At 39.2% G+C, this 27,788-nt stretch overlaps 1 protein-coding gene across 14 annotated transcripts in view; it reads right to left on the bottom strand.

Annotated features, from left to right (window-relative positions):
- Rapgef4 (Rap guanine nucleotide exchange factor 4) overlaps nucleotides 1–27,788 on the bottom strand; it is a 281,593-nt gene that overhangs the window by 30,468 nt on the left and 223,337 nt on the right. For all 14 annotated transcript variants that reach the window (XM_048812490.1, XM_048812492.1, XM_048812493.1 and 11 more), the window contains 7 exons: nucleotides 22,438–22,526; nucleotides 18,482–18,560; nucleotides 5,595–5,745; nucleotides 3,482–3,570; nucleotides 2,618–2,648; nucleotides 2,320–2,398; nucleotides 992–1,138 (listed from right to left, as the gene is read on the bottom strand). In XM_048812490.1, the coding sequence (XP_048668447.1) occupies nucleotides 992–1,138; nucleotides 2,320–2,398; nucleotides 2,618–2,648; nucleotides 3,482–3,570; nucleotides 5,595–5,745; nucleotides 18,482–18,560; nucleotides 22,438–22,526 (665 nt within the window). The remainder of the gene's footprint in view (nucleotides 1–991; nucleotides 1,139–2,319; nucleotides 2,399–2,617; nucleotides 2,649–3,481; nucleotides 3,571–5,594; nucleotides 5,746–18,481; nucleotides 18,561–22,437; nucleotides 22,527–27,788) is intronic.

Raw genomic sequence — 27,788 nt, 5'->3', positions numbered from 1 at the left:
GGAGAGAAGTCTCAGTAAGACATTTGGTAAAGACCTAAAGGAAATAAGGAAGAGCCCAAGATAGCTACAGGAAGAATGTGACAATGGCATTGGCAAGGGCAGACATCCTGGACCTGAGTGGCTCGGGCAGGAATGGAAGGGGCTATCTTGGGAATCCAACATGCATTTTAAAATCCTACATCAGTGGACTCATTTGCCTTGATACAAGGTAGAAATGGCTTCACCTATTTCTGAAGAACCCCCTTCCCGCAATGGTTACAAATCATTACTAAGGAAATTAACCTCCCCTTTCCTCTCTTTGGCCTCTTGCTGCACATGCCTGCCTATTCCTAAGATTCCTGCCAGCATGGAGCATCCCTGTTTATTTACTGTCTATCTCCTCCCTGATGGGGGAGCAATTCAGTGACACAGGCTATGTCTGGCTCATTCTGTCCTGTCTTAGCCATGCTAAGTACACATAGGACAGATGAACACATGGCATTTCAGGAAAGCATAGAGTGATCAGGGACAATGAGAGAAATTGTAACCTGGGGGGCGGCTACGAGGAACCATCCATCATCAGCACAAAGGAACAAGTGATAGACCACCACTAACCTTAGGCTTGGAGAAGTCTAGAGCCTTCAGTTGATTGGGCTAGATTCCCTATTAGGGCCCATGTTTCACAGGGCTCTGAGACCTGCAGCTTTTTTTTTTTTTTTTTTTCCTTCTTTTTTTTTAAGGGTTTATAATGAAAGAACTCCAGGCTGACTTCCATGTACTTACAACTGCCTCACATAAATCACTTTCCCTCTCTCCGCTTTACAGTGACTATCTATAAGAAAGGGGATCTAGGCACTCACCCAGCCCATCTTCACCTATACTCTTTCTGTTATTCATGGGAGTACACACAGCCCCAAGTCACCTTTCTGGGTCACCCTGGGATGGCCATGCATGGTTTCTATTTAGGTGTCCCCATTTTGCAAAAGCACCAAATGCTAATGAAAGCTGTTACCTCCTCCAGAACTCATCTTGACTATGATCAGGCCTTCTCCGGAGCCCAGTTTGTCCGCAACTGCACTGATGACTTCCTTCACCGAGGCAGCCACAGGCACCCGAATGGTGGTATAGGTGTGGTCCATGCAATAGACCTTAAACAACACTGCAAGGATAGTTAACAATGTGCTAAATTGGTCTCTGGAGTTCTTTTATTTATTTTTTTCTTTTTTGCAATACTAGGGACTGAATCCAGGGCCTTGCCTATGTTAGGTAAGGTCTTGGGTATTCTTGAGAAAACCCGGGTACTTGGCAAAATGTTAAGATGTCCTCCCAAATTTGCATCATCTGGTGTTTTGCTGTGGTGTTTATTTGTACACATCTATGCCTGTGCCTTCCCCCTTCCGAAACGGCTTACCTTAGCACTGGTCTAAGAATAGGGGCACATGTGGCTGCCACCCCCAATTTAAAAAGCAGCAGATATTTATAAAATACCCACAAATAGATTATGGAAAAAATGAGAGGTATGTTTAGGCCAATGTTCTGGGTTTGCCCTTCTCCCCAGCCTTTCTTTTACATGACAGAGGAAGTGCTATACTGTGGGCTGATTATTAGATTACTGATATCCAGCATGGCTTGGGGAGCCAACACTCTTGAGCTGGACTGCTTCTGCCTAAGGCCATTAGCATATGTTGATATTCTGCTTTTTTGCTTCAGTGGGTTGCTGTTTGGGGGCCAGGCCACACAGCTCAGTTGGTAGTTAGCACAGTAGAAGGCATATGGCACTCATGGGCTCACCTCTGAACACAAAAATCCTGGAAGCAACTCCAGCTCCTATCACCCTTTTGAGGCACTCATAGATTATAAGATTCATTGGTGACTTGAAAATTTTATTATTATAATTATTTATGGTTGTGATTCTTTGGAGAAATCTTGGCAACCAAACAACAAAGTTAGCACCCTCACCTCCTGGTAAGGAGGTTGGGTTCCAGGCCTGAGTGCTCTCCCTGGGAAGGAGCCCTCCTCTGCTGATAGCCCTGGTGTTACAACTTCTCCCAGGCATCTGCAATAGGCCAGGTGCCTTCCTACCTGCTAGTCCCAGAGGCTGCATGACATCTCAGCCCTAAGATAATCTCCATTTCTTTCACATGAAGGTGGCAGCTGGGGACACTCAGAGTCAGGGAAGTACAGACAAGCACCTTAGCACTTGGCACAGGACTTCAAGAACATAAATACTTGGCCTGCACAAGGGAACCTTCAAGAAGAGTTTTTCTGTGGGTTCAAGGAGATGATTCCAGGGGCATAATAAATAGCCTACACAAGCAGGAGTTGGAAGAGAATTCTCACCCTCATCAGAGCCACGGACAGGCTGGCGCTTCTGGGCCCTCTCATCGCTTGTGTTGAATTGTTGCAAAAGAACCTTGTGCTATAAAAACAATAACCACAGGGAGTGCCATCAGGGGGACTGACCAGCCCACGCTAGCAACTCAGAAGAAAGGCATCTGAGAAACAATAGGAGTTAAGGAATGAAGCAAATATAGTTTTTATTTATAAAAAATATATCACTTTATATACTGTCATATAACGGGGGTTTGTTATTCTACAGGGAATAGAAAATGAGAGAATCTGAACTGATGCATCTTACCTTCTTTTGTGGAGCCTTTGCATCTTCTGAACTACGAGAAGTAGAAAAAGCACATTATTTAATACATTACTATTATTTTAGATTGCTTTACTTAAAAAAAATACTTTTGGTTGTAGATGGTCACAATACATTTATTTTATTTATTCATATGTGGTGCTGAGGATTGAACCTAGTGCCTCACATGTGCTAGGCAAGCACTCTACCACTGAGCCACAACCCCAGCCCCAGATGGCTTTACTTTTATATAACCTTTTATATATTTAGAAAATAATATCATAGAATCCCTTTGGGAGGCAACATGGGTCTCCCTCATTTTAACACTATCTTTGCTGTCAAAGATACTAGTTTTCATCACAGGCAGATCCTGGGCAGAACTGATTTTCAGACACCAGGATTTCTAGCTTTCAAAGTCTATCTCGGAGAGCATTCTCCAATATTTAATTAAAGTAACAGCGTGTGAAAACCTTCTGTACACAAATATTTGCCATCAATAGCTCTGGCAGCAGAAAGTGAATTTTCCATCTAAGTAATTGTTCTCAAGCTTTCTTAAAATGCAACTGACCATTTTATTGCAGGGACCCACATTTATTGACCTGGACTATCCATATGAGGATCTCTTCCCTCTCAGGCTTCTTCGTGGCAGCGCTCTGGCATAGAAGGCAGCTGACCATAGTTTCAGTCTTTGTGTTCATCTGGCCTTATTGCTACTTGGCCCTGGGCTCCTCTGCTCAAATCACAACACTGGGTCTCTTACAAGACCATCTTTAACCTTTCTGCAGGCAAAGGACTTTTCAGAAGGTATTCTGATTGCAAGGCAGGCACTTACTTGATAGAGCACACCCCCAAAGCCAAGCCCTTCCTTACATTTGCTTGACAATCTTCTCCAACTCCGGGAGTTGCTCCTTGAGGGCAGCGATCATCCGGGCATCATCTGATACAGACACATAAAACTCCTGTAATTGGCAAAGGTCACAGGCTTTTAACAAGAACTGCAAAAGGGGCACACTTCTGTAGAGAGCAATTAAGACATGTCCCTATGTCGTCTGCCTCACTAGCATCACCAGACCATGATGGTTTCATGAACTGGAGAGAAAAAGGAAAAACAAACAAACAAACAAAAAACACTACAATAAGTTCAAGTTCAAAATTGCAAATGATAAAAAGTTTGGAAATAGCAGTGATGACTGCACAAAATGGAATGAATTGAATTATATACCTCAAAATGATTAGAAGGGCAAATTTTATAGTATATTTTACTACAATAAAAATAAAAATTAAAAAATAATTCAAAAGAATTATTTATATAACGCTGATGTAATACAATGTAGTGTGTTAGACAATTTTAGTGTCTACACTTTTTCCTCTCAAATTTTTTCAGGGAAATTTTATTATTCATTTTCAATGTTATCCTAGTATTTGTTGTTTATTTAACATTTACCACCCATGTGATTAATTGTTGGTGGTAAACTCAGGCATGGCCTCAGCACTGTACTGAGTTTATGCTGAGTTTGTGCCACCAACTTGGGACTCTGCTGACTTCTTGGGAACTTAGCTGATCACCTAGCAGCCCCAGCTGTGCCCTGCCCTGCTCAGGAGTGGTGGTCTTCACAGTAGATCATGAGAGAATCACACAATACAGGGTCACTACCGCCATGTTTCACCGGCAAGAAGGCCCTGTACTCCGCAGGGATGGTCCACTCCATTCCTTATGTTTTCAAAACACTATATCCACAGCCTTGAGGGACTTTCATCGTACATTTTCCCCCGCAATGACAGAATTTAAGAAGAGAGAGGGAGCATGTTTTTCTTGGAGAATTCATTTTAGAACACACAGGCCATAAAGTTTTGAAAGAAGCCACACTGTCTTTCACCTACATAGAAGTAAGAGCCTTGATAAGTTTTGGAGGAGAGAGTACAGTTATCCCCCTACCCCATTCATGGACTTGCTTTCCATTACCTGTTGTCAATTGCAGTCTGGAAATGTAAATGGAAAATTCCAGAAAAAAACAATTCATAAATTTTAAATAATTTTTATTATAATTATAATTATTCTATTATTGTTGTTCATCTTTAATTGTGCACAATCTATGAAAACTTTCTCATATGTATATATGTATAGGAAATAAAATAGTAGAAATAGGGTTTCTACTGTTATATATAACTAACTAATTAGAACAACAACAACAAAAAGAAATAGGGTTCAGTACTATCTGATTTCAGGTCTCCACTGGGGGTCTTGGGTCATATCCTCATGGGTGGGAGGACTACAGTAGTCCAGGACTCAATGCCTAGGCCAGTGCTGTACTGTGGGGAAAGAACCAAAGAAAGGAAAAGGGCAGCTGAGCCTGAGCAGTGTTCACAAAGTAAACACACGCCATCAGAAATACTGTATTGCCTCCCACTTCCTGTGCTAGTAATTCCTTAGTAAAAATGTCTACTTCACTCAAAAACATCTACCATTGGATCTAGTAATCCTACTTCTAGGAACATAAGCAACCACGGACAGACCTACTAGCACAAAAACGTTCGTTGCACAATTATTCTAGGAAGATGAAAACTGGAAAGGCCGTAAATATTCAACAATACGGGGGACAAATAAATATATCTGTGGCATAGCTGATGAATGGTCATTAGAAGTTTTTAATCATAAAGAATGTGTTGACATGGAAAAATTCTGATGTGTAGAATAAAAAGCAGCCTGCAAAATGATGGGTACTGATGTGATTACAACCCTACGAAATACACAAAGAGAAAGAGACCAGATGAAACTACATTAAAAAGTCACTACTTATTGAATTAGAGTGGTGGCATAATGTGGATGCTTTTCTTTTATTTACAGTACCTTTCTGACAAATGGACATGTTAACAAAGTCTAGAACTGGCAATTACAGTCCCCTGGGGGGAGGATGCCATGCTACTGGTAAGTTCCTGTACTACAGGACAAAGGTGTGCTCTTGGAAGGAATAAGCCTGCATACCTCCAGGAAAGCCATGGCCACGTCATCCTCTTGCAGGAGGTCTCCATACATGGCGGCCCACTGTAGAACCAGGCGGATGACTCGTCTCTTGTTGTTGAGGGCATAATCCATTCTCTCCTGTTCTGTACCTTGAGAAGGCTGTGCATGGTAAGTGCCGAGGGGTCAAGGAAGACATTTAGCCATTTCACCCTCATTCCACTGGGCTGCTTGCAACAGCGGAGGGACAGATGCCAACTTTAGACTGAATTCTTCCTGTAGGCCCTCAAGAGACAGCCCACATGAAGTGCCTGCACCACATGCACACGAACCCTGGTTCGCTCCTGCTGTCTTTGGACCTGATAATGGCCCAAGGAATGGGGCTTCACATGGACTTATGTGTCCTCCATATTCTAGTTGTGTCTAGCTGTAGCTCGTATTCCCTGCCTGTCCTCTGCCTTGCCCTTCTCCTCCTGGGTGGTAATGTCACCTGCTGTTGATTGTCTCGGGGTACCTGGCCACCTCTTGATGGTTTCTATAATCCTGCCCACATCGCTATAATACCTTATGACACTGCACTTAAACTCTTCCATGTGGGTGTCTAACCTGCTGGGAGTCTAGCTGATAGAGACATCATGGTGGGCAAGCAAGGCTGGAGGCTGGTCAGCTTACCTGCATTAGGAAGATGCTGAAGTGGCCTCTGGTGGGGACTACAGACACTACACCAGACCTTCTCCTCTTGTCTAGAATCACAACCTGCTTCATTGTCAATTTGGGCATTTATGGCTAGCCATCTTAATTATAAACCCCTTCTAACTTGGATGACATATTATTTGTCTGGTATTCTATACTGTGCCTAGCACAGTGAAAATTTCATCTAGAAATTGTATTTATCCATTAACAGAAGAAATACTGGGTTGAGTGCCCACTCTGTGCCCAGAGTAAAGGGCCCTGCTCTTGGTTGAAATTCTTGTATGAATTATAGTAGGCCATCAAGAAATATTTTAGATAGGATACCCTTTCTTTTTCAGTGATCATAATAGTTTGTATTATAGACAACTGGTTCATAAAAAAACAAAAACAAAACTTAGTATTTTTAACTTGCACTGCAAGTTTCACACAAGGTACATCAGTTAATCTCTATTTCCCAGTCTAGAGATGGAGTCATTTGCTTTCCACAAGTGAGCAAACAGTAACAAAAGGAGCATAAAATGCTGAGATTATATAGAGAAAGTGCAATACTCCTGATTCCAGCTAGTTCTGTTCCCATCACATACCAGTCCTGAGCCTCATAGCTCACTGCAAGACTGGCCATGTCTTAGCTCACTACCATGACTTAAAAGGCACCATCGAAAACTGCCTTGTGGCAGCACTGTGCTTGTGAGCAAAACGAGTAAAGGACCTTTTCCAAAAAGACTATAAATAATCATGATCAAGGTAAATGACAGAACCTTAAAGCAAAGGTTTACTGCATGTAAATGGGTTGCAAAATGGCTTTCATAAATTGAGCAAGAGATTCATAAAAAAGAAAATTGCTCAACCTGTAGTGCTACAATTCTCTCTGAGCTTACAATAAAAAAAAAAAAGAAAGATCACTTTATGTGAAAATTATTTCTTTTCTGATTAACCCTTTGGTATGCATTCATAAGTTGGATTTTCTTTACAAAGAGCTGCAATGCTGGGCCCATTTCATGGTCATTTTCTGTGGCAGGAAGCAGCACTGTCAGGGACATACCAGCTCAGTAATACCTGACTGACTGAAATCTAGGTACTGGTTCACCCAAGAGTTGGAGGATCAGGCTTTAAGTTCCTTTGATGTCATCATCTAGCTAAATGAGTTTTGAGTGAGTCACTTAGCAGCTGTAGACCTGCATGTACTCACCTGTGGAATGAGGAGGTGAAAAGAAATAATTTTTAACTTCTTTCTCAGCTATCACATTCAACAACATTAAAGCAATGTGGATCTAAAGAGAATCAAGTACTGCTAACAAAGTGAAAGTATGCTCTCTTTTGTTCAATTTTATGGTAACAGTGTTTTTGGGTGCTTGGTTAGCATATGGTTTTTTCCTCACCAAAACTCCATTGAGATTAAATTGCTCAATGCGGAACTGTCAGGAGATGGGGCCTTTGAGAGGGATTAATGTCTTTCTTGAGAGACTGGATTAGTTCTCTTGGGAACAGATTAGTTCTTGCTAGAGGGGGTTGTTATAAAATGGGTCGGCTCCTTTGTTCACCCCTCTTTGCATGCTTGCTTGCCCTTCTGCTTCTATGTACATGGAACAGCATAAAACCCTCATCAAAAGCCACACAGATGTGGATTTCCAGCCTCCAAAACTGTAAGCTACATCAACTTCTTGATAAATTACCTTGTCTCTGGCATCCTAGTGTAATAAAAGAGAATGGACTAAGACATGTGGAAACCTGGATTTGTATCAAGCCTTGGCAGGTACTGACTTTTACATTTCCATACCATGGGAGTCCATAGGAGAAAGTAGGAATGGTTAAGATGGGGGCAGGGGCCAAACTCACTAAGTATGAGGCAGTGAAGATTCTGAACTCTGAATCGAATGTTTCAAAGACTGTACTAGGCCAAGTTCACTCCCAAAGTCAGTTTTCTAGAATATCCTGATGCCACTTTGGGTCACATCCATACTCTTTACCCTGATCACTCAGGCTGGATTTCTTCTCTCTATCCTCTTTTCTAGATCTAAACAATAATGTCTATGAAAGACATCTTTCTGATCACCTTGTACTGTGGAAAATGTACAAATATAACTTTTTTAAAATCTTTTTTTTAGTTGTAGATGGACACAATAACTTTATTTTATTTTTATGTGGTGCTGAAGATCGAACCCAATGACTCACGCATGCTAGGCAAGTTCTCTACCACTGAGCCACAACCCCAGCCCACAAATATAACTTTTGATCGTCACATCAATTTTAAAAGAAAGTCTCACTGTGCCTTAAGTTATTCTACAAACTAGAATCTTAAAAATATTTCACTGCCCTGAGGCATGAGTACATTCTGAATCACTCAAGGATGGCAATATCATATAGAAGGAATAGAAGCTTTCACTAAGCTGGTATTTAGAGTAGGAGCCTTAGCCTAAATTTAGCAGAATACCATCAAGACAGGACAATTAACATGTGGATGTGGTTTTTAAAAGGTAAATGTATTTTCAAGTAAATTAATACACTTCTCAAAGAAAATATTCTCAAATGTTTTAAAGGTACTTGGGCAAAGAAATCATTCAAATTGATTTACCAATTAATAATTAAGAGAGTACTTTGAGTAAGGCATGGTGCTGGGTGCTAGTGATATGATGGCACAGCTCTGACATACCTGACATATTACACTGATGATGTGTTAAATGTGTGTGTCAGAGAGAGAGAGAGTGTGTGTGAGAGAGAGAGGAAGAGATGGAGGGAGGGATCGAGGGAGGGAGGAAATGTTTCCTAGTTGTATGAGACTGAAATAGTTTGAAACATCAAATTGGCATCAAGTAAATATAATTCTTATAATCCAGATTATTTTTTTTCTAGTTTTTCTTGACTTGAACTTAAGGAAGCAATGCAAATACTTCAGTAGCACACTTGTGACTAATCTCTAGGGTCACAGGACAGGATAATTACATCTGCAATCATCTCTGTGGGTCAGAACAAAGATTTTTCTTGTCTTCTGATGTAGAAATTGGTTGTCCACAACAAAAGACAGAATGCAGAGTTGGACGGATTAATATGATAATGCTTCTAATGTGTGTAGAGTTTTATGGTTCACAAAATACCTTCAAGATGCTCAAATTATCATATGAGGCTCTCTATAAACCTAAAGAGGAAATATTTACAGATGAGGAAACTGAGGTTCAGAGAGAGGAGATCTGCCCAAAGTTGCCAGTGAGCAAACAGTAGGTCTTTACAGATTCCACACAGTGGCAATAGTGCCTAGAGATTAGTGGTTGGGTTCACAAAATTACTAAGAATAAATTACATTTGGGGAGCAAAAATTCCAAGACATTTCCTCCCTTCATCTTTCCCTCCTTCCCTTCCTTCTTCATTCCTCCCTTTCCTTCTCTGAAGTTCAAGTTTTGTAGCACTGACTCAGAGTTTGGAGTACCTAAGCCAGGGCTGAGTGACCCTGTCTTCCTATAGTCTCCAGGGAGGTAGGACTAACCAAAGTCAGAAAGACCAGGAGAGGCCTTCTCTATTTTCTCCTGAAAGTTAAGTATTTTGCCTTTGGGGAAATAAAAGGCAAAACAACAAGAAAAAAAACCAAAAAAACCAAAAAAACCCAAAACCCCTGATTTATCGAACAAAGTCTTGCCTTTCTCCTCACAGATGTTTATTTACTAAACTGACAGTAGGGTGATGCTGTTTTTAGAGCTGGATCCCAGCACATGCTCCAGGTTTCTGCCCCTCTGCAGGTCACTTATGTTTTCTTCCTGAACTATCTGTTGGGTCAATTTCTTAGGGGACATGCAGAAGACTTTGTATGTAATTGATTCTGTCTGAAATGGTTACAACGAGGTACTGGAGCTTCTATTTACCCCATGACAATCTCACTGGGCTTTTAGAACATATAGAAGATCAAAAGAAAATCTTTAAAAATATCCTAGCAGGGCTGGGGATATAGCTCAGTTAGTAGAGTGCTTGCCTTGCATGCACAAGGCCCTGGTTTTGATCCCCAGCACCACCAAAAAAAAAAAAAAATCATATCTCTTTTAGACATCTATTGAAATTGCCTGAAATAGTTGTATTTTGTCAAGTTGTCAAATACAGATCATAGATTCATCCTAAATATTCTCAGAAAGAATTCAGTGTCAAATGGAAAGTAAGTCTACACAAATACCAAAGCATCTGGTACATCTGGTACATAGACCCTTTGATCACTGGTTTGTCATCTACAGTCCAAGCATTCAGAGTGATGGTCTTCATTGAACTGGACCAGTTCCTTCAGCTGAGGCCAGATCGGATCTGTGTGCAGCATCGTATCAGGGCTGAGAACAGAGTGAAGGCCACGGTGCAGGCTACAGTCTTTCTACCCTGCAACAGCAGGCTTAATATTCCATTGAGTCATTTTCCTCATGCCGGTTCTGCCGTTCAAACACTGTAATTATTTCATATATTTTTACCTAGTTATTATCTTACTCACCACAGGCACCTGTAATTTTTCTGTATTTTTTTTAACTGCTCATTTACTTATTCTTAATTCAGCTAATAATGGTTCCATGTATTAAAATTGTCACAGGGAAAGTAAAGTGAAAACCTCCTAGGATGTAGAGGCAGCAGATTCATTATAGCCTACAACAGGGAATAAAATATTATGTATACTTTTTGCAGTAAGTACATGCTAATTATGCAGCTATTTATAAAACACTTATCAACATTCAAACTGATACTCTTCAATGTTGTTGTTTTGGAAAACCCTGCTTTGCATACAAGATCTCTGCTTGTAGCTGAAAACAAACTTTGGGGGTCATCTGCCCACTGATGAGACGAAGCTTTTGTCTACTCTATATTATGCTCTATTCCTCTCATGATGGTATCCAATAGTAATGGCAAAATTCATGTGGGACTTCAAAGTTTATAATGTACTTTCACACATATAGCCTCATTTGATCTTTGCAACAACCTGGTGAATGGGTAGGGCAAGTCTAATTACCCCTATTATATAGAAGGGGCTCACAGAGCTTGGGGATAATTGCCAAGTATTGCAGCTTGAAAGATACAGATCTTAAACATGATCTTTTGACTTCAGAGCTTTTTCTTTACCCACTATAACATGGGGCCTTTTGCCCTTTACTCTCTGTTGCTTGAGTTTATTCCTACCCTGAATGCAAGTTCAAGTTCTGCTTCTCCACTTAAAAGGTGTAATCCTTGCTAAGTCCATTGACTGTTTAGAGTATTGGTTTCCTCCTCGGTCAGCTTCCTAGGAACATGGTTAAGGATGAAATAAGATAACATAGGTAACACACATGTGGCTGCTTCTGCAGCACATGAACTGCTCAGTAAACACTGGGGGTTTATTACTGACCCCCTTCTGGAAATTTCTGACAATATTTCCAATGACAGTTTCAGAATTTGTACCAACACAGGTTACTCCTGTGCTTGTATGCATGTGTTAACTTTGAGCTCACAAAATCACCTTCTGTGCTGTCAACTACTTTACGTGTCTCCCATTTTCTTGCTCAGAATATTTTTTTCCCATGGGTTTTTAAGAATTCTCTGATTTTATAAATCTCTTGCCTTTGGTGCCCTCTTTTAAAATCTCCAACCAGGAGTTCGTACTTAGTCCAATGCAACCCACTTGGCCTGGGTTCAAATCTTGTTTCTACATTTACAAGCTGTGTCATTAGGGGCAAATTACTGAGCTGCTCAGTTTCACTTTTATTATTGTAAAAACCAGAATTAAAAGAGTGCAACACCTCACAGTGTTGCTATGAGGTTGAGGAAATGTTTACAAAATACTTTGCTGCATATCTGATAAGAAGGTCATCTTCCTCTTAGGAGCATATCATGTTCATATCATATCATTTCCTTACTGGAAATAAACTCTCAAATTGCAGACCTGTAGAAGTAACCACTCTGATGGTGACCTAGATCATATACTTTTCAGAATCAAAGGGGTACTACAAAGGTCAAATTCGGCTTCAACCATATTGAAGCTGAAATTTATTTTCTTAGAAATCTAAAGAATGTTCCTAAAAAGTTAACTTCATCTAATAAACTCAAACCCAATGTTGCTTTGTAAATCTTTCATCTATAAGAAAAGCATATTTTGATATATATTCCTCTTTGAGAACCCAACTTAACTTATAAAAACAACATCTTCAAGTCAGTTTCACAGAGTGATAAGTGATGGGGGAGAACCTGCCTTTTCAGAAAAGGAAGCCACTGTATTTGTTTCTAAGGATGAATATATATAAAAGGTAGTGTTAGCTAAAACTTAGGGGCAAGTCTATATTCTATTTTTTCTTTTTAATTTAGGAAACTAAAATAAATTATTTTTTCATGCCAAAAGCATAAAAGTTATGTTTAATACTAGGTGGAACAAAATTAGTAAGCTAATTAGAAAATATTCAACCAAATAATTACTGTGCTCTGTAAGTTTATATGTAAGCCATTTATACTTAAGATTCCAGCAGCAATAGCAAGAATCTGTCCATTTACAACAAAGACTTGTATTCACTGACATAAGAGAAAACCTCTTGACAGGGTAAATTTCAGAACTAATCCAAATGCTGATGATGTCATCATAGACCCTATTTTTTGATGACTCTCTGCTCATTTCAGCTTTATCCTAGGGCTCCCTCATGTTGGCAAGATAGCTGTTGCTGACAATTTGGATCACAGACCTCCAATTCTCTGTACTGAATATTGAAAATGTTTTCACCTAGAAGTCTAGGAAGCCTCTCCTCGAATTCTACTACCCCAAGATAGCTTGGGCTTGCAATTTGAGAAGTAATGTTGTCAAGAGTAGTCAATTACTATGAGTGGAAAGACAGGCACACATGTTGGGGAGTCAACCACAATGTCCACTGTAGTCTAATTATATCAGTGCTACATAGACTTCCTCCAAACATCTGTCAGGTAGTTATTTGGCTCCCTTGCCTTGACTTCTCTTATATGTCAAATGAAATAAATAACATACCAGTCCTTTGGTCTTCACATTTGAGGAATAGGTATTGAAAAGATAAAGTAAGTGATGTGTAAATACTCAGGATCAATCAGATAGTTATTAAAATTAAAAATAATATTAACTTAGTTGTGATCACTTATTGAATTAAAGGTCAGCCTATAGATGGTGCAAACAAGAACATGGAAGAGTTTAATCATAAAGCAGAAAATAAGACAATAAGAGAGCAATTTGGCAATAACACCCAAACCTAAACATTCCAGAATGTTTTCCATGAAATTATTAACAATGGTGAGATGCCTGGCGAATTTTGCTCTCTTTTCTTTTTGCAGTGATTGAAATTTTTTGCAATGAGAATGTCTTATTTTAAGGATGATAATGTTTATATTTATGAAATGACATATAAAATATTTAATGGCATAGAAAGATATTCACAAAATACTACTTAATGAAAAATCATACAAAATTATTTACAGTATGATCCCATTCTCATATTTAAACCTATGTCTATTTATATAGAAAAAAGACAAGAAGGAAACACACCAAAATATCAGCCATGGTTATACCTAAGAGGTGACAGGGTTTTAATTTTCTTTTAAGACTAAAGGAAAAATGAAAGAATTTAAAAATGCAGATATTAAAAAGATTAAAGAAGCTAGAGATGAAAAGTACAGAAATTGAACAAATATGATTTAAAAACTCATTATAAAGCACTTGTATTCATCAGGTCAAATCATGTCCAAACTGTATCTAATGAATAGAATCTCTCTCATTAGCACATAAAAAGCCTGATATATTAATGTTAAATAGAGTTCTACCATCCTTTTCTATGCTAAAAGCAAAATTGGAAGAGACACACAATGTGGATTAAGGACAGAAATAGGTGTCAGTGGCTCAGGGCTCAGATCTTTTCTGTACTAATAATTACCTTCTCTGAGCAAATCATAATTTTTCATTATCCTAGTTTACTGATTTGGAAAAAGCACAGTGAAAAATACTGGCTTCTTCATAGGGCTGCTATGAAAAGCCAGAAATGTTAAGTACTTGAAAAACACTCAGCTAAAGCAAGTGATTCATGGATGCAGTTAAGAGTTTCACTGTCCCTCCGTCCCATGTTGAGAACATGGGGATTAATCCACTTGTCCAATTTTGCAGTCTACATCTCTCCTGATTGGGGGTCACTGCTAAGCAGTTATGCATATGTGTTGTTTTGCCTCCTCACCTCAGTCTCTCCACTTACTCTGTTTTTTTTTTTTTTTTTCCCAGCAATTTCCATGGAAGTTTGTAGTCAAGTATTGGCTTTCACTTGACCAAGATGTCAGCAGTGACCAAAGCGGGGTCAACCAGACTTACCTTCCCAAGGAGGTGGGAATGAGGTAAGGGCCCTGCGCTGGTGGGGAGGGGGTTGCAGTAGATCTTCCCCAACAGCATGCTTTTCAATTCCTGCACCCCAGGTTCCTTGCTAAGGCTGAGGATCTCCAAGGATCTCTTCAGCTTTCTGAGGTGCTCCATCACCTTCTGATGAGTCTCTTCACCTCCAGTTCTGTCACAGATGATTTGTATTATTTATGACTAGAAAACCAGAATATATAAGGAATCCACATACCACCTCCCTGAGGGGAAAGGGGACTGAAAACTAAGTCTCTGGTATAACACAAAAGCACTAACACATACTTGACTTTGGGGACAGAGCCCTTCTCTGCTGCCTATGTGCAGAAGGACGAGTTCTTGGCCTCCTGGTACACATTCCCCAGCCATTATAGAAGAGCAATTCTAGTTTGAGCCTCTTATTTACAGTATTTAAGTACCAGACTTGGGCTGTCTAACATGGTAGCCACTAGCCTTATGTGGACATTTAAATTTAAATTAGTAGCAGTGAAATAAAAATTCTGTTCCTCTCAGTATCAGTTTTAAGGCTAGTGGCTACTGGGTTAACATTGAAATAAAATATTTCCATTACTGCAAAACATTCCACTGGATGGCACTGGCTGGACTAGTCCCTAGACCTAAAGCTGCCTTCTCAGTTCTCCCCGCAGGACCGACCTGCCACTAGACCTCTTCATTGGTCTGTTGTGACATTCCTAAGTTTGTTGGGCAAATATGCAAAGCAGGTTCCCTAAGTGTCTTGCACATTGGTGAAACCATTGAAAGTGAAAATGCAAATTTTTAAAGGAATACATTCAGAAAAAACACTGGTAATTTTTTGGGGTAGATAGAAGTCTTACCAGGCATTTTTTTCTGGTACTAACAAAATGGGTCTACTTTGGTCTTAGCTAACTGAAGCATAGATCAACATGTGTCATGTAATACATTGTCAAGAAGTGCTCTTCAATTCTAATTGAAGGTTATAGAATTATTCAAAATTTAATAAACTTTCAAAGAAATAAAGAGGAAAAAAATGATAAACTTCAGACTTGGCATCCTGACTTGGAAGACTCTGTCACTTGCTTTGGGCATGCTGTTCAATTTTTAGGGGGCTTCAGGATTTGCATTTGTAAAATAAAACTAATACCAACTCAGCAGGATCCTGAGAGGTTAAGTGGTATGTTTAATATAAGTCAGTGTTCTTAGGATGGTGTCCAACACAGAGGGGGAGCTGATTCAGAATAGAGTCATGAGGAGACTCTAAGTTCTCCCAGGGACAGGTGTGAAGGAGGCAGGCTGAGGGCATCAGGTAGTGTAGATTGTATCAGGCCACCCTTGATCTTCTCAGTCTACTGAGAAAAGAATGGACTGGGTATTGAGGCTGGGGCTGTAGCTTAGTGGTAGAGTGCCTGCCTAGCACGTGTGAGACACTGAGTTCGATCCTCAGCACCACATAAAAATAAATAAAGGTACTATGTCCATCTACAACTAAAAAAATATTTTAAAAAAATGACTGGGTATCATAGGTCCACTGTGACTGATTCTATTGTTCACTTTCTTGTCTTCCCCTCCTCTTCATCAACAGCATTATCCAAACTTTTCCCTATTTGAGATGGTGTGGACCTTCCCCCCAGAAGCTATTTTCAAAATAGAAGTAAATGATCTGAACGTTCTCAGTCACTTCTTGAAAGAGAAAAAGTCAAAAAATAAAGAGATGAGAGGGCTGGAGATGTGGCTCAAGCGGTAATGCGCTTGCCTGGCATGCACAGGGCGCTGGGTTCGATCCTCAGCACCACATAAAAATAAAATAAAAGATGTTGTGTCCACTGAAAACTGAAAAATAAACATTAAAAAATTCTCTCTCTCTCTCTCTCTCTTTCCTATCTTTAAAAAAATAAAGAGATGAGAATTTGCAGAAAAATACTAGCTTTGTGATTGGGGCTTTGAATTGTAAAGAAGATAGAGCTTCAAAGGGGAGGGAGGGAGGTGAAGGAGCATGGGGGCTGGAAAGATGGTGGAATGAGATGGATATCATTACTCTAGGTACAGGTGTGACTGCACATATGGTGTGAAGCTACATTGCGTTCAACCAGAGAAATGAAGAGTTGTGCTGCAATTGTGTACAAAATGCATTCTGCTGTCAAATATACCTAATTAGATTAAATAAATAAATTAAAATTAAAAAAAAAAAAAGATGCTAGGACTTGGCCTGCTTGACTCCCTTCTTTTGGTTTGGTCTGCCTTAAGCTTATCAACATGCTAAACAATGAAAAAACTGCCTGAACTCTGTGGTTTTTATTGTTCCTTTCAACAAATCTCAATGGTCTAATAATGACTACCATGTATGGAGTGAAGAGAGCACAGAAAGATCCTGAATGTGTTAATTTTACTTGAGAAAAATTGAATATGAGCCAGAAAGACTATATAATATAGGTAAGTCTCATTAAGCTGTCATTACTTGGAAAGATAGTTTCCAGGCAAATAAACACCGAATCTCACTCTCACAGATCCCTCTAAGTAGCACATTCAATTCAAATCTCCCATCCTCATACATTCTGTTGACTTCAAAGAGAATTATGGGTAAGAAAATGAGAATCAGGTAGGGCAATTATAATTCTGTAAAAGAAAAAAACATGCCAACATTGATTGGATTGCTCAAAAATGAAAGGAAAAAAAGAGACACTTTCCTTCAATACATTTAACTGCTCAAAAAGGCCAAAGTGTTTTGGGATCCAAATTTTTATTGCTTTAAAAATAAAGCAGCAAAATACACTTTCACACAACTCCCAAAGCTGAGGGTGAAACTAGGTCATATATTCACTTATTTTTTTTCAACTTATCTTTTCCAAATGCTTGCTCTGAGCCAGACATCAATTGGTCAATTCAGAATACTATTGAAAAGCTGCCTCCAAACCCAGTCTTCAGGTTGTCTAAAGGAATTTCCCCTATAAACTTCAAGTTTTGTATCTTTAAGTCAATGTGCTAATAAAAATACCAACAAAAAAACAAATGTCCGTCTCTAGAGGAAAGGATGCATTAAATTAGAAGGTATGTGAAAGAAGAATAACCTCACAAGGGTGACTTACATTTATCTCAGCAGGTTGGCAACCTGGTAAATACCACAGCCCAAAGGAAAAACATGGCAGATGGTGGGTCAGCCTGCCAGGCAGCCTATCAGAAACACACAGTTGTCTTCAAGGTAAGGAAACTATTCCTAACAGCACTCCAAGATAAACATGCATACTTCTTGTTAGCATCACTTTCCCAAATGCTGTGGCTTGAATATGGTTTATCCTCTCTGAAACTCATGTTGAAATTTTATTCCCAGAATAAAAAAGGTGTTGAGATGGTAGAACTTTTAAGAGATGAATAGGTCAAGTGGGCACCACCCTAATGAATGGATTACTTCTGCTCTCTATGGGACCGGCTTAATTTTCACTGGCAAGAGAGAGTTCTTGTTCTCTCCAGATTGGATTAATCACTACAATAGCCAGCTGTTATATAGTGAGGCTGACCTCTATATTTTGTCTTTTCCACACAAGCTTGCTACAGTTCAAGGTTCTCGTACTGTAACATAACAAACCCATTGGACCTGTCTAATCTTGGACTTCCAGTCTCCAGATCTGAGAGTTAAACTTTTTTTTCTTTATAAGTTACCCAGTCTCAGGTAAGCTGTTTCACACTTTTTCACCCAGGTAATAAGTTGGAAATCCTGAAACATGGCAAGACAGACCTCTGCTAGGGAGAGTTAATGTTGACACAGGGAAGAATGTTGACAAATCAGAGTTTGACAAGAGTGGAAAGCAGAACCCTATCTGGCCATGACTTACCTTCAGAGGGCAAAATCAGGTGGAGGTCATATACACATAGGGTGTCTTCAAGGAAACAGGGACTTACCACAACAAAAGGATATTGGGCCACCAGGGCAGGGCAAAGCTGGGTATTTGGCATAAAAACACAGTGCATCATAACAAAGTCATTTAAAACAGAATCTAGAGGAGAAAAAGGTAGAAAAATTAGGTTCTTGTGAAAATCTTTAGGAAAGCAAGGTATCTATTCACTTGTTTTTGGCCATTGGATGTGTGTGTGTGTGTGTTTCAATATTTTTTAAATGGGAGATGGACACAAGACCTTTATTTTATTTATTTTTATGTGGTGATGAGGATTGAACTTGATGCATCACATGTGCTAGGCAAGTACTCTACCACTGAGCCACAACTTCAGCCTGGATGGGTATGGTTTTAATGTGCACCGAAGCATTTCATGTGAAAATAATGATGACGAGCTTGAGATCAAAACCTAATTTTTTAGAATATTGGACAAAGAGGTAATATTTTAAAAAGAGATAGTTTTATAATAATAGCACTTAGTCACCTTAGCTGCAAAGAATTTTTCTTTTTTTATAGTTCTGGGGATTGAACATAGGGCCTTGTACATGCTAAGCAAGCACTCTACCACTAAGCTTACACCCCCAGCCTCAAAGAGGTAGTCAAAGCAGAGAATTGGTGGTGGTGGTGGTGGTAGCGGGAAACATAGCAGAAAGAGATATGATAAAGCCTATGGGTAGTACTGGAGGAAAATAAAGCTATCTCCTAAATGCGAGGAGTGACTGTGCCAAGTTTGAAGCATTTTGCAGGCAGGTAAGGAGGGGGTTGGAAAGGGACCCAAGGCACATCCCAAAGATAAGTTTCGTTTGTCTCATCACTGAACTAGATGCTGGCTCTTCATTGCAAAGATAACACCATCCAGCCAGCCTGGATGGGAAACGGCAGGTCGACCAATCTAAAAGTCCCAGGAATAGGCCCACTGAAACCTGGAACTCAAGGTGCCATGAGGATTTTTAATTTAAAAACAAAAAAGAATATACTGGCTGAGACTTGTGAAATCTTTTTAATAGAAGATGGTGAGAAATATGCAAACTTATCTCTATAAATTAGATTTCCAATGCCCATGTTTTTAATGAACTTATATCACCAAAGTTTGAATCAGCAGCTAAATGTTTAACCATTATACTCATTTAAATCTGTTGTAATCTCAAGTTTATCCCTCAGTGTGCTCAGTCATTCCAGGCCCATGTTGCTGAGCCACAGAACAAGTAAATAGGTGCCAGATGGACGTTGTATAGAGGTGTTTTTTTTTTTTTAATTAAAAAGAGGTTGCTTGTCAACATCTAGTCACCTTCATACATTTTATATACTCTTTGAAGTTAGTAGAATAATGCTTGCTTATATGCCACTCAGAAGGCCTGCGCTTGTAGTAGTTAAAATTTTATTTCCTTCCTCCCTTTATTTTTTTTTTTGGTGTGGGGTATTGAGGATTGAACTTAGGGGCACTCAGTCTCTGAGCCATATCCCCAGCCCTATTTTGTATTTTATGTAGAGACAGGGTCTCACTGAGTTGCTTAGCACCTTGTTTTTGCTGAGGCTGGTTCTGAACTCGTGATCCTCCTGTCTCAGTCTCCTGAGCTGCTGAAATTACAGGTATGTGCCACTGCATTTATTTATTTTTGTGGAGCTGGGGCTAAACCCAGGGCCTCACACATGCCAGGCAAGTGCTCTACCACTTAAGTACATCTTCAGACTACCACGGTATAATTTTTGCTAATGCAAAGATTTGACATGGGCTCCAAGGCTGAGGACATGTATATACACAGGGACTGGTCACTTATTATGGCCAATCACCCCAAACTCACATTTCAATATAGCTTTCTTATTCTTTACTCACATACAGTGATTCCTGAGAACTTATTTAAAACAATAATTTTCTATTTGAAAATGATTTCCTAGTCACTCATAGCAGTGAAAGTCTAGGAAACTAATAGATCTTAGGTAGAAAACTTTTTAAAATTTACTAAAAAGAATGCATAGTCATAAATATATTTAGCAGTTTTTATTTCTATGATATAAACAAGTTTTACCGTAACTGACATTTCTCCTTGTATTGGAAATTCATAAATGCCAAAGGTCTTCACCTCCATTATATCCACATGCTTCGTGTACCTGTGCTAGGGTTATTTTTAGCACCCAGGAGAGTAATGGGCAATATTCATATCTTTGATTTATGAGAAAGATACTGATTTATTCTTATTGCCAAGCTATAAACATTACTTATAAGAAAACATTTACTTATAAGAAAAAAAGTCAGAAAAATTGTAGTAAATGAAGTTCAACATTAAATTATGATGTTTGTTAGTCTAGTCTCTGACATCAAAAATGGAAGTGTCAGGCCTGGTGTGGTGTAATCCCAGCAGCTTGGAAGGATGAGGCAGGAGGACGGCAAGTTCAAAGATAGCCTCAGCAACTTAGTGAGGTCCTAAGCCATTTAGTGAGACCCGTCTCAAAATAAAAAATAAAAAGGGCTGGTGATATGGCACCGTGGTTAAGTGCCTCTGGGTTCAGTCCATGGTACCAAAAAAAATAAAAATAAAAAAAGGGAAGTGTCAGGAGTCATATCCCATATGCCATCCATAGGACACACTGATTTCTAGGCCCTACATTTTTTTTTTTCAAAGGAGCAATAATCCAGTCCCTATCTCTTTTAAAGGTGACTTTAAAAAGAAGGTTACATTTGCTCTTCATGGGTAGTAAAGACACTTCCTTAGATGTCATAGTCTCAAATGTTCCAGAATCTTCCTTTGGGTCAACACCCACTTTCTTTTTTCACTTAGATAGTAATAGCAAGGCACATATCAAACTGCTAGCTCTTTCCTTCCTGTTTCTACATCAGTACTGGTAGTCTTTATTTATTTATTTATTTATTTAAATTTTTTATTGTTGGCTGTTCAAAACATTACANAAAAAAAAAAAAAAAAAAAAAGAATGTTATCTGTTCCAAAGTCATTCACAAGATAGAAATCAAAATAGAAATAATGTAACTCTGAACACTTAGTTCACTTGTGAGATTGTACCAGTCTTTTTCACCCTCAATTCTGTGTTGTAGGTAAGACTGGCTCACTATAAGGAGATGCTATCTATTTAATTTTATTCTCCCCCAAAGATATGTTGCAGTACTAAGCCCCAGTATCTCAGAATGTGACCTTATTTGGAAATAGCATCTTTGCAGATATGGTCAAGTCAATGTGAGGTCATTAGTATGGGTCTTAAGTGAATATGACTGGTGTCCTTATGAAAAGGGGACAGGATATTAGGGCACAGACACAAACATGCACAGAGGGTATGCTATATAAAAAGTCATGAGGAGAATGCCATATCAACATGAAGGCAGAGATCAGGGTAATGATCCTCAAACCAGGGAGTACCCATGATTGCCAGAGAGGCCCCAGAAACTAGGTTATAGATAAGCATGGGGCAGATTCTTCAACATGGCCCCAGAAAGAAATCAATCCTATCACCTTCATCTTGGATATTTAGCCTACAAAACTGCAAGACAATCAAATGATAGCTTTGGAGTTCCTTGGTTTGTGGTACTTTGTTATGGGAACCCCAATAAATCAGTAAAAGAACATTGTTAAACTCTGGAGCAAGAATCCACAACCAGAGAGAACTGTTTGACCCTCAATTAGAGCAAGGCTGTCCTTTATACAGGGAGCTCCAGATGCTTTATGGAAATAGGGAAGTAGTTTTACATGATAACCTAATAGATATAGTTGGTAGGAGGGATTGGATGATAACATAAGAGACGCCCTGTGGAAAGCTACTCCTAATCTGTATAAATGAAGCTGAGTCATCTGCGAGGATAGCCAGGCACTCTGTCTGTGTCCCAGAGGAACGCACTCCAAATATTAATACACGTAACCCCTTCCTAAAACTGCCTTGGCAATGCATACTGAGAATGAGAATGAATTCAGGATTTTTTAAAAATAATGCTTAGCATGGATTTAATGGACACACAAAACTGTTCTGTGCATACCTGTTGCTTCATTTAAAGCTGGCTCAAGGCGTATTGTTTCTAGAAAATGCTCTAAAATTTTTTCAGGTGTCCCTGACATCACAGTATACCTAGATAAGAAATACAAATGTCAATTGTTTTTCAAAAACGGGCAATCAATAATAAAAAATTTTTGCTTAAGTTTTTTTTTTTTTTAATTTGAGATCCCAGAGAACCATATGAACTTTACTTTTGACCAATACAATAAGAAAGACCATGTACCATGATCAAGTCACACCAAAAGATAATCAAGAAAACACCAACTGAATGTTACTAGAAACATATTTCCTTTGTGCCTACATGCAACTAAGGTAAACTTCTTGGAGAGCAGCTCTAGCAGGGTGGAAACTTCTAGGAGGTTGGAAACAGAGAAACTTCAGCCTTGTTCCAAAGGAAACGAAAAGGAACAAGTAAATCCCAGGACAGCTCAGGCTGGGCAAGGGGAGGTGGCAAGGGGAAATGACAGTAAAAGAGGTTACCCATATATGGGTGATTCTTAGCAAAATTTCAGTCCCACACTGGATTCCCCTGCCTATTTCTGGAATTCTCTGCCTTTCTCAACTGGTACACTGGTATGTGCTTTGGAAATGCAGCTAATAATAAAATAAGAGGAAAGAAAAAAATACCCAAATGTCCACGAGCAAACAAACAAGGAAGCATCATGACAAGGAAAAAAAAAATCAACAACAGAAATCTATATAATTTATTTCAATGTCATATATAAATTATTTTTTTTTGAAGGGGTAGTTTAGCCTTTACTTTAGGAGATCCATCCAGGGTACTCTCCAACGAACATGAGAGGATTTATTTTTTAAAATTAATGTGGGATGTTTCAAGTCAAAGTCCAGATGGTGACAAGCAGCGAATGAAAACTATAGGCAAAATAACTTTAAGGTGACATAGAAGTTCCTTTGGCAAAAATCAGACTTTGCTTTCCTACTTGGCACTTCACTTAAGGCCAAACAACAGGAAAGAAAAGCAACAATGAAAATTCCCTTCTGCTGGGAAAGCAGTGGTAGACTCCAGCGGTGGGAAGGCCCTGCTTCCTTTGCCTCCTCACCAACACCTTTTCTTTGCCTGTTTGAGACCTTCATGGACCTGGGTTGAGATTCTAAGAATCTCTCCAATGTATGAAATCTCAGGGCCTCACCCTCCTGCCTCAGGATTTTAGAAGAGGCATGTTAACATACAACTTTGTGCATGAGAAAGAAGCAACCCTGGAGAGAGTAAGAGTTCCATTTTAAGAAATCTAGCTTTAAAACCTAGAGGAAGGTTGGGGGAACTTGAAGAAAGGGGAGGGCCTATCTATAAATGCCTCCCTTCATGTCAGTTGGAGAACATTGCTCAACTCAGTCATTTGTGGAATATGTGATTTCTGATAGTGCTCACCAGATGAGCCACAAGAGAAGTAGCATCTGGCCCCATTAATTAGGAAACTGGGTTGGAAAGAGCATTCCACATCTGCCTACCGTTTACTGTGCCCCAGACGACTAGGTGGGCCCAGAATAAGGCTGTCATGTTTACTCCTGCTAGTTAAATATTATCTCTGTTCTGAAGGTAAAGAAACTGCTGGGATGGGGGTGGGGCATCCAACCTGAGGCTGCAGAGCTGGTGAATGGGACATCCCTGATGTAAGCCTCGTCTGCCTGGCTTCTTGTTCTGCATGGAGACCACCTCTAGCTGCCTGGAGCTCATTCTGAACAAGAAATTCTCCATATAAAAACTTTCCCCTTAAGAGTGTTTTTGCTTGTTTGTTTTCTGTTTGTTTGGTTTTGAAAACAATTCTTATTTTAAAAAGAGTATAAATACATGACATAACATGAAAACTGAATGCAGAAAGCAATCTGCTACTTCACATGCCATTGACTCGCTGCTGCTATAAATTTGTAAGTGCTCAATTTGAAAAATGTTTCCTTGTCCAAAGTTTAATTCTGATAGCAGGTTGGGTTCACAGTCTAGTAGTCTCCATTTAAAAATCTCCTGGCAAGAGTATAGATACCTGAGTGTCAAGCCAGATGTCTTCTTACCTCACTAGAGAGAAAGGAGCCTAGCATTGCCCACCTGGCCAACTGGAGATCCCATAGCACCTTTCATTGGCTGCCAAAGACTCCCCCTCTGTGGTACAGCTGCCTCGCCTGCCTCAGCCCAGCCTTTCTTCTAGGCTCCTCTGAAGGCTGGTAGGTGCTAACATTTCCTTAGTGCAGGGAGCTCTGAAGGGTAAGGCCTGGAAGCTTTTGGCCAGATACAGCTGTCTGTGACTTGCAGCTCTGGTTTGACTAAAACCTCACTTTATGGCTTGATTTCATGCGGGACACTGCCAGGCGCCTACTGCTTGACCTCTGTTTAAGTGAGGTCAAGACCACTTGAGACCAGACAGTATGACTCTTGTCCGTTTACTGCATGAAGGAGTTACTCTAGTTAAAGGGCTCACCCCAGTTGGTTACATTCCACAAGCTGTGAGGCTTTAAATGTATGATAGTAAAAGCTTTTTCCAACACCAACTCTGCATGTGAAGATACTTCTACCTGCAACTGGGGGGGGGGGGAAGGCCAGGGGAGAGGAGTACTGGAAAGAGACTCTTTCTCCACCCCACAATCAAGATGGAGGTGAGCAATGAGAAAATCATCTAAAGAGAAGGGAACTTAATAACTTAAATATGAACAGTCACTTCAAATTCTTTCTTTCTTATTAAACCCGCAAACCCCAGAGTAGGAGGACATCCAAAATGGCAAATGTTTGAGGGCTTCATGTAATGTGTCCATCATGAAAACACTGTCTTATTGACATTTTAATTCACACTCAAAGTTGAGTAAGGTGGTTTTGAAATTTTAAATGTGTACATAAACTATGGTGGATTTCCCAGAGGAAAGGCAAATCAGGAAAATAACATTGTCAAAGCCAAACTGGTGACTCTCTTCAAATTGAAAAAAAAAAAAGAAAAGAAAATTGCTGAGGAGATAGGGACCCTAAAGCTTCCTAAGTTTTGGTTTCATTCATAGACATGGTTACTGTCATATTATTAAATTCTGGAACATCAACCCCAAAATTCACTTACATGGACCTTCCTTTCAGCTCTGGTCTATTTAGGAAAACAACATAAAAAATAACCCCTTAAGAGAAAATGGATTCTCATTCTTCAGGGCACAGTATTTATTAAGTGGGTTACTGTGAACATGCATAAGTCTTTCAAGTATATAAGAAATTTGGATTGGATGACAGTACACAAATAAGTAGAGATAATGGAAAATCAGATACAGCTCTAAAATAAATTTAAAGCACATGGTATCTCCTTTTCCCACCCCTCTAGTTTGATTCCATTAAAAAAAGAAACATCAACCCTTTGTTTGGAGAACACCCTGAATTTTGATATAGTAACAAGCAAATACTCTTAATTCTTCCCCATGACATGAAGAGGTGAAGGAAGGGAGGGGTTTTCTTGATCAAATGTTTCAAAATTAAGGAGAATTCTCAGGGCTTACTTTTTCAGGTGGCATGATTCCCTTAGACATCAATAAAGAATTCAGATGAACATCTACAAAATTATCTAGTTATATGTAAGGGTACTAAACCATTGGGGGAAGTCCCAATCTTCACATTAAAAAGAATTTTTCATTCTCATCCTCCTCTGGGCTGGAAAGACAACTTAAAAACATTTGGGCACATTTTCAAGAATGGAAAATAGTAAAAAACAAATAAAAAGAAATTTGGATGGTAATTTTATAGTTCTGTAAGTGAAAGGAAGGTTTTTAAAAATGTAGTCAGTCCTTTCGAAATAAATTGCTTCCAACATTTACTAAATAGTGTTGAAGATATAATATTTATATATAGTTGTCCCTCAGTGTCTGTGGGGAATTGGTTCTAGAATCCCCACAAATGCTCAAATCCCCAATGTAAAATTTCATAGTATTTGCATATAACCTATGCACATTCTATAGTGTACTTAAAATCATCTCTAGATTACTTATAATATCTAATAGGTCATCAATATTTTGTAAATAGTTGCTATACTGTATTATTTAGGGAATTATGACAAGGAAAAAGAAGTTGGTACATGTTTGGTACAATAAATTCTTTTTCCTGAATATTTCTGATTCTGGGTTGGTTGAATCCACCAACGTGGAACTTGTGGATGCAGAAGGTTAATGGTACTATTTTGCTTTTGTAAGCTGGGAGGCAGAAGGAGCAGAGGAGTGAAAATTGGTCAAACTGAACTTAAATTCAAGCTATCCCACTGCAAGCTCTGAGATCTTGGACAAGCCACTTACTTCTCTGAGCTTAAATTTTTCCATCTTTCAAAAGGGGTTATGTAAGAGTTAGGTGAAATCTGAAAAATATGCTCCAGCCATTTAATAATGTTTCTTCCTGTCTCCTTTGCAAATCTATTGATTCATCTAGATGAAAATATCTGAGTCTCAGGCTTCTACTCTAAATAATAAAAATTCATCAGGTACAGTGAAGGTTCTGATGAAGGGATCCCCACTTATTTGACAACAAAGGAAAATCCCTTGGGATGTTGTTATGGTTTGGATGTGAGATGTCCACAAAAATGCATGCATGAGACAATGCAAGAAGATTCAGAGGAGAAATGATTGGGTTTAAGAGTATTGGAAGTGTGAATTGGGGCGTGGCTTTGGCATATATATTTGTATCTGGCAAGTGGAGACCTCTCTCTGCTTTCTGATCATCATGTGAGCTGCTTCCATCTGCCACACTCTTCCGCTATGACGTTCAGCCTCACCTCGAGCCCTAAGGAATGGAGCCAGCCTTCTATGGACTAAGACCTCTGAAACTGTGAGCTCTCAAATAAACTTTTCCTCCTTTAAAATTGTTTTAGTTGGGTCCATTAGTCATAGTAGCAAAAAAGCTGACTAAAACAGATTATTTGGCAACATTTCTTTAGCTACAGAATTGGTGTTTTTATTACACTCAGATTTAAAATTAATCTCCATCTTAAAAAACCTGATTCTGCAATTTGTTGTAATTCCTGAGAGCCACAGTTCTCACTCTCCTGTCTTACCACTCAAACATTGGTGATGAAAAAGTTTTATGTAGCAAGTAAAAACTGAAACAAACCAGATATACTAAAAAAGACTCAAGTTAAACAGGAGACCTGAGAAATAAGGAGCAAATTCCCTTTGGACATCAGCAGGAATAAGTATGAATGAGGCCAAATGGATGTTTCTGTGCTGCAATCAACAGAATATTTTGTATTTGAAACCCGGGTTTCCATTAAACGTTCATTCTGGTAATAAGATGAAAACACTTCCTGAGAAATCCTACATATGACATTCAAATACCGGAGATTCTCATCACCTCTGCCACATCCTTGAAGC

This window comes from Marmota marmota, unplaced genomic scaffold, assembly GCF_001458135.2.
Source record: "Marmota marmota marmota unplaced genomic scaffold, marMar, whole genome shotgun sequence".
Lineage (NCBI taxonomy): Eukaryota > Metazoa > Chordata > Mammalia > Rodentia > Sciuridae > Marmota > Marmota marmota.
This window is presented reverse-complemented; position numbering and strand designations above follow the sequence as displayed.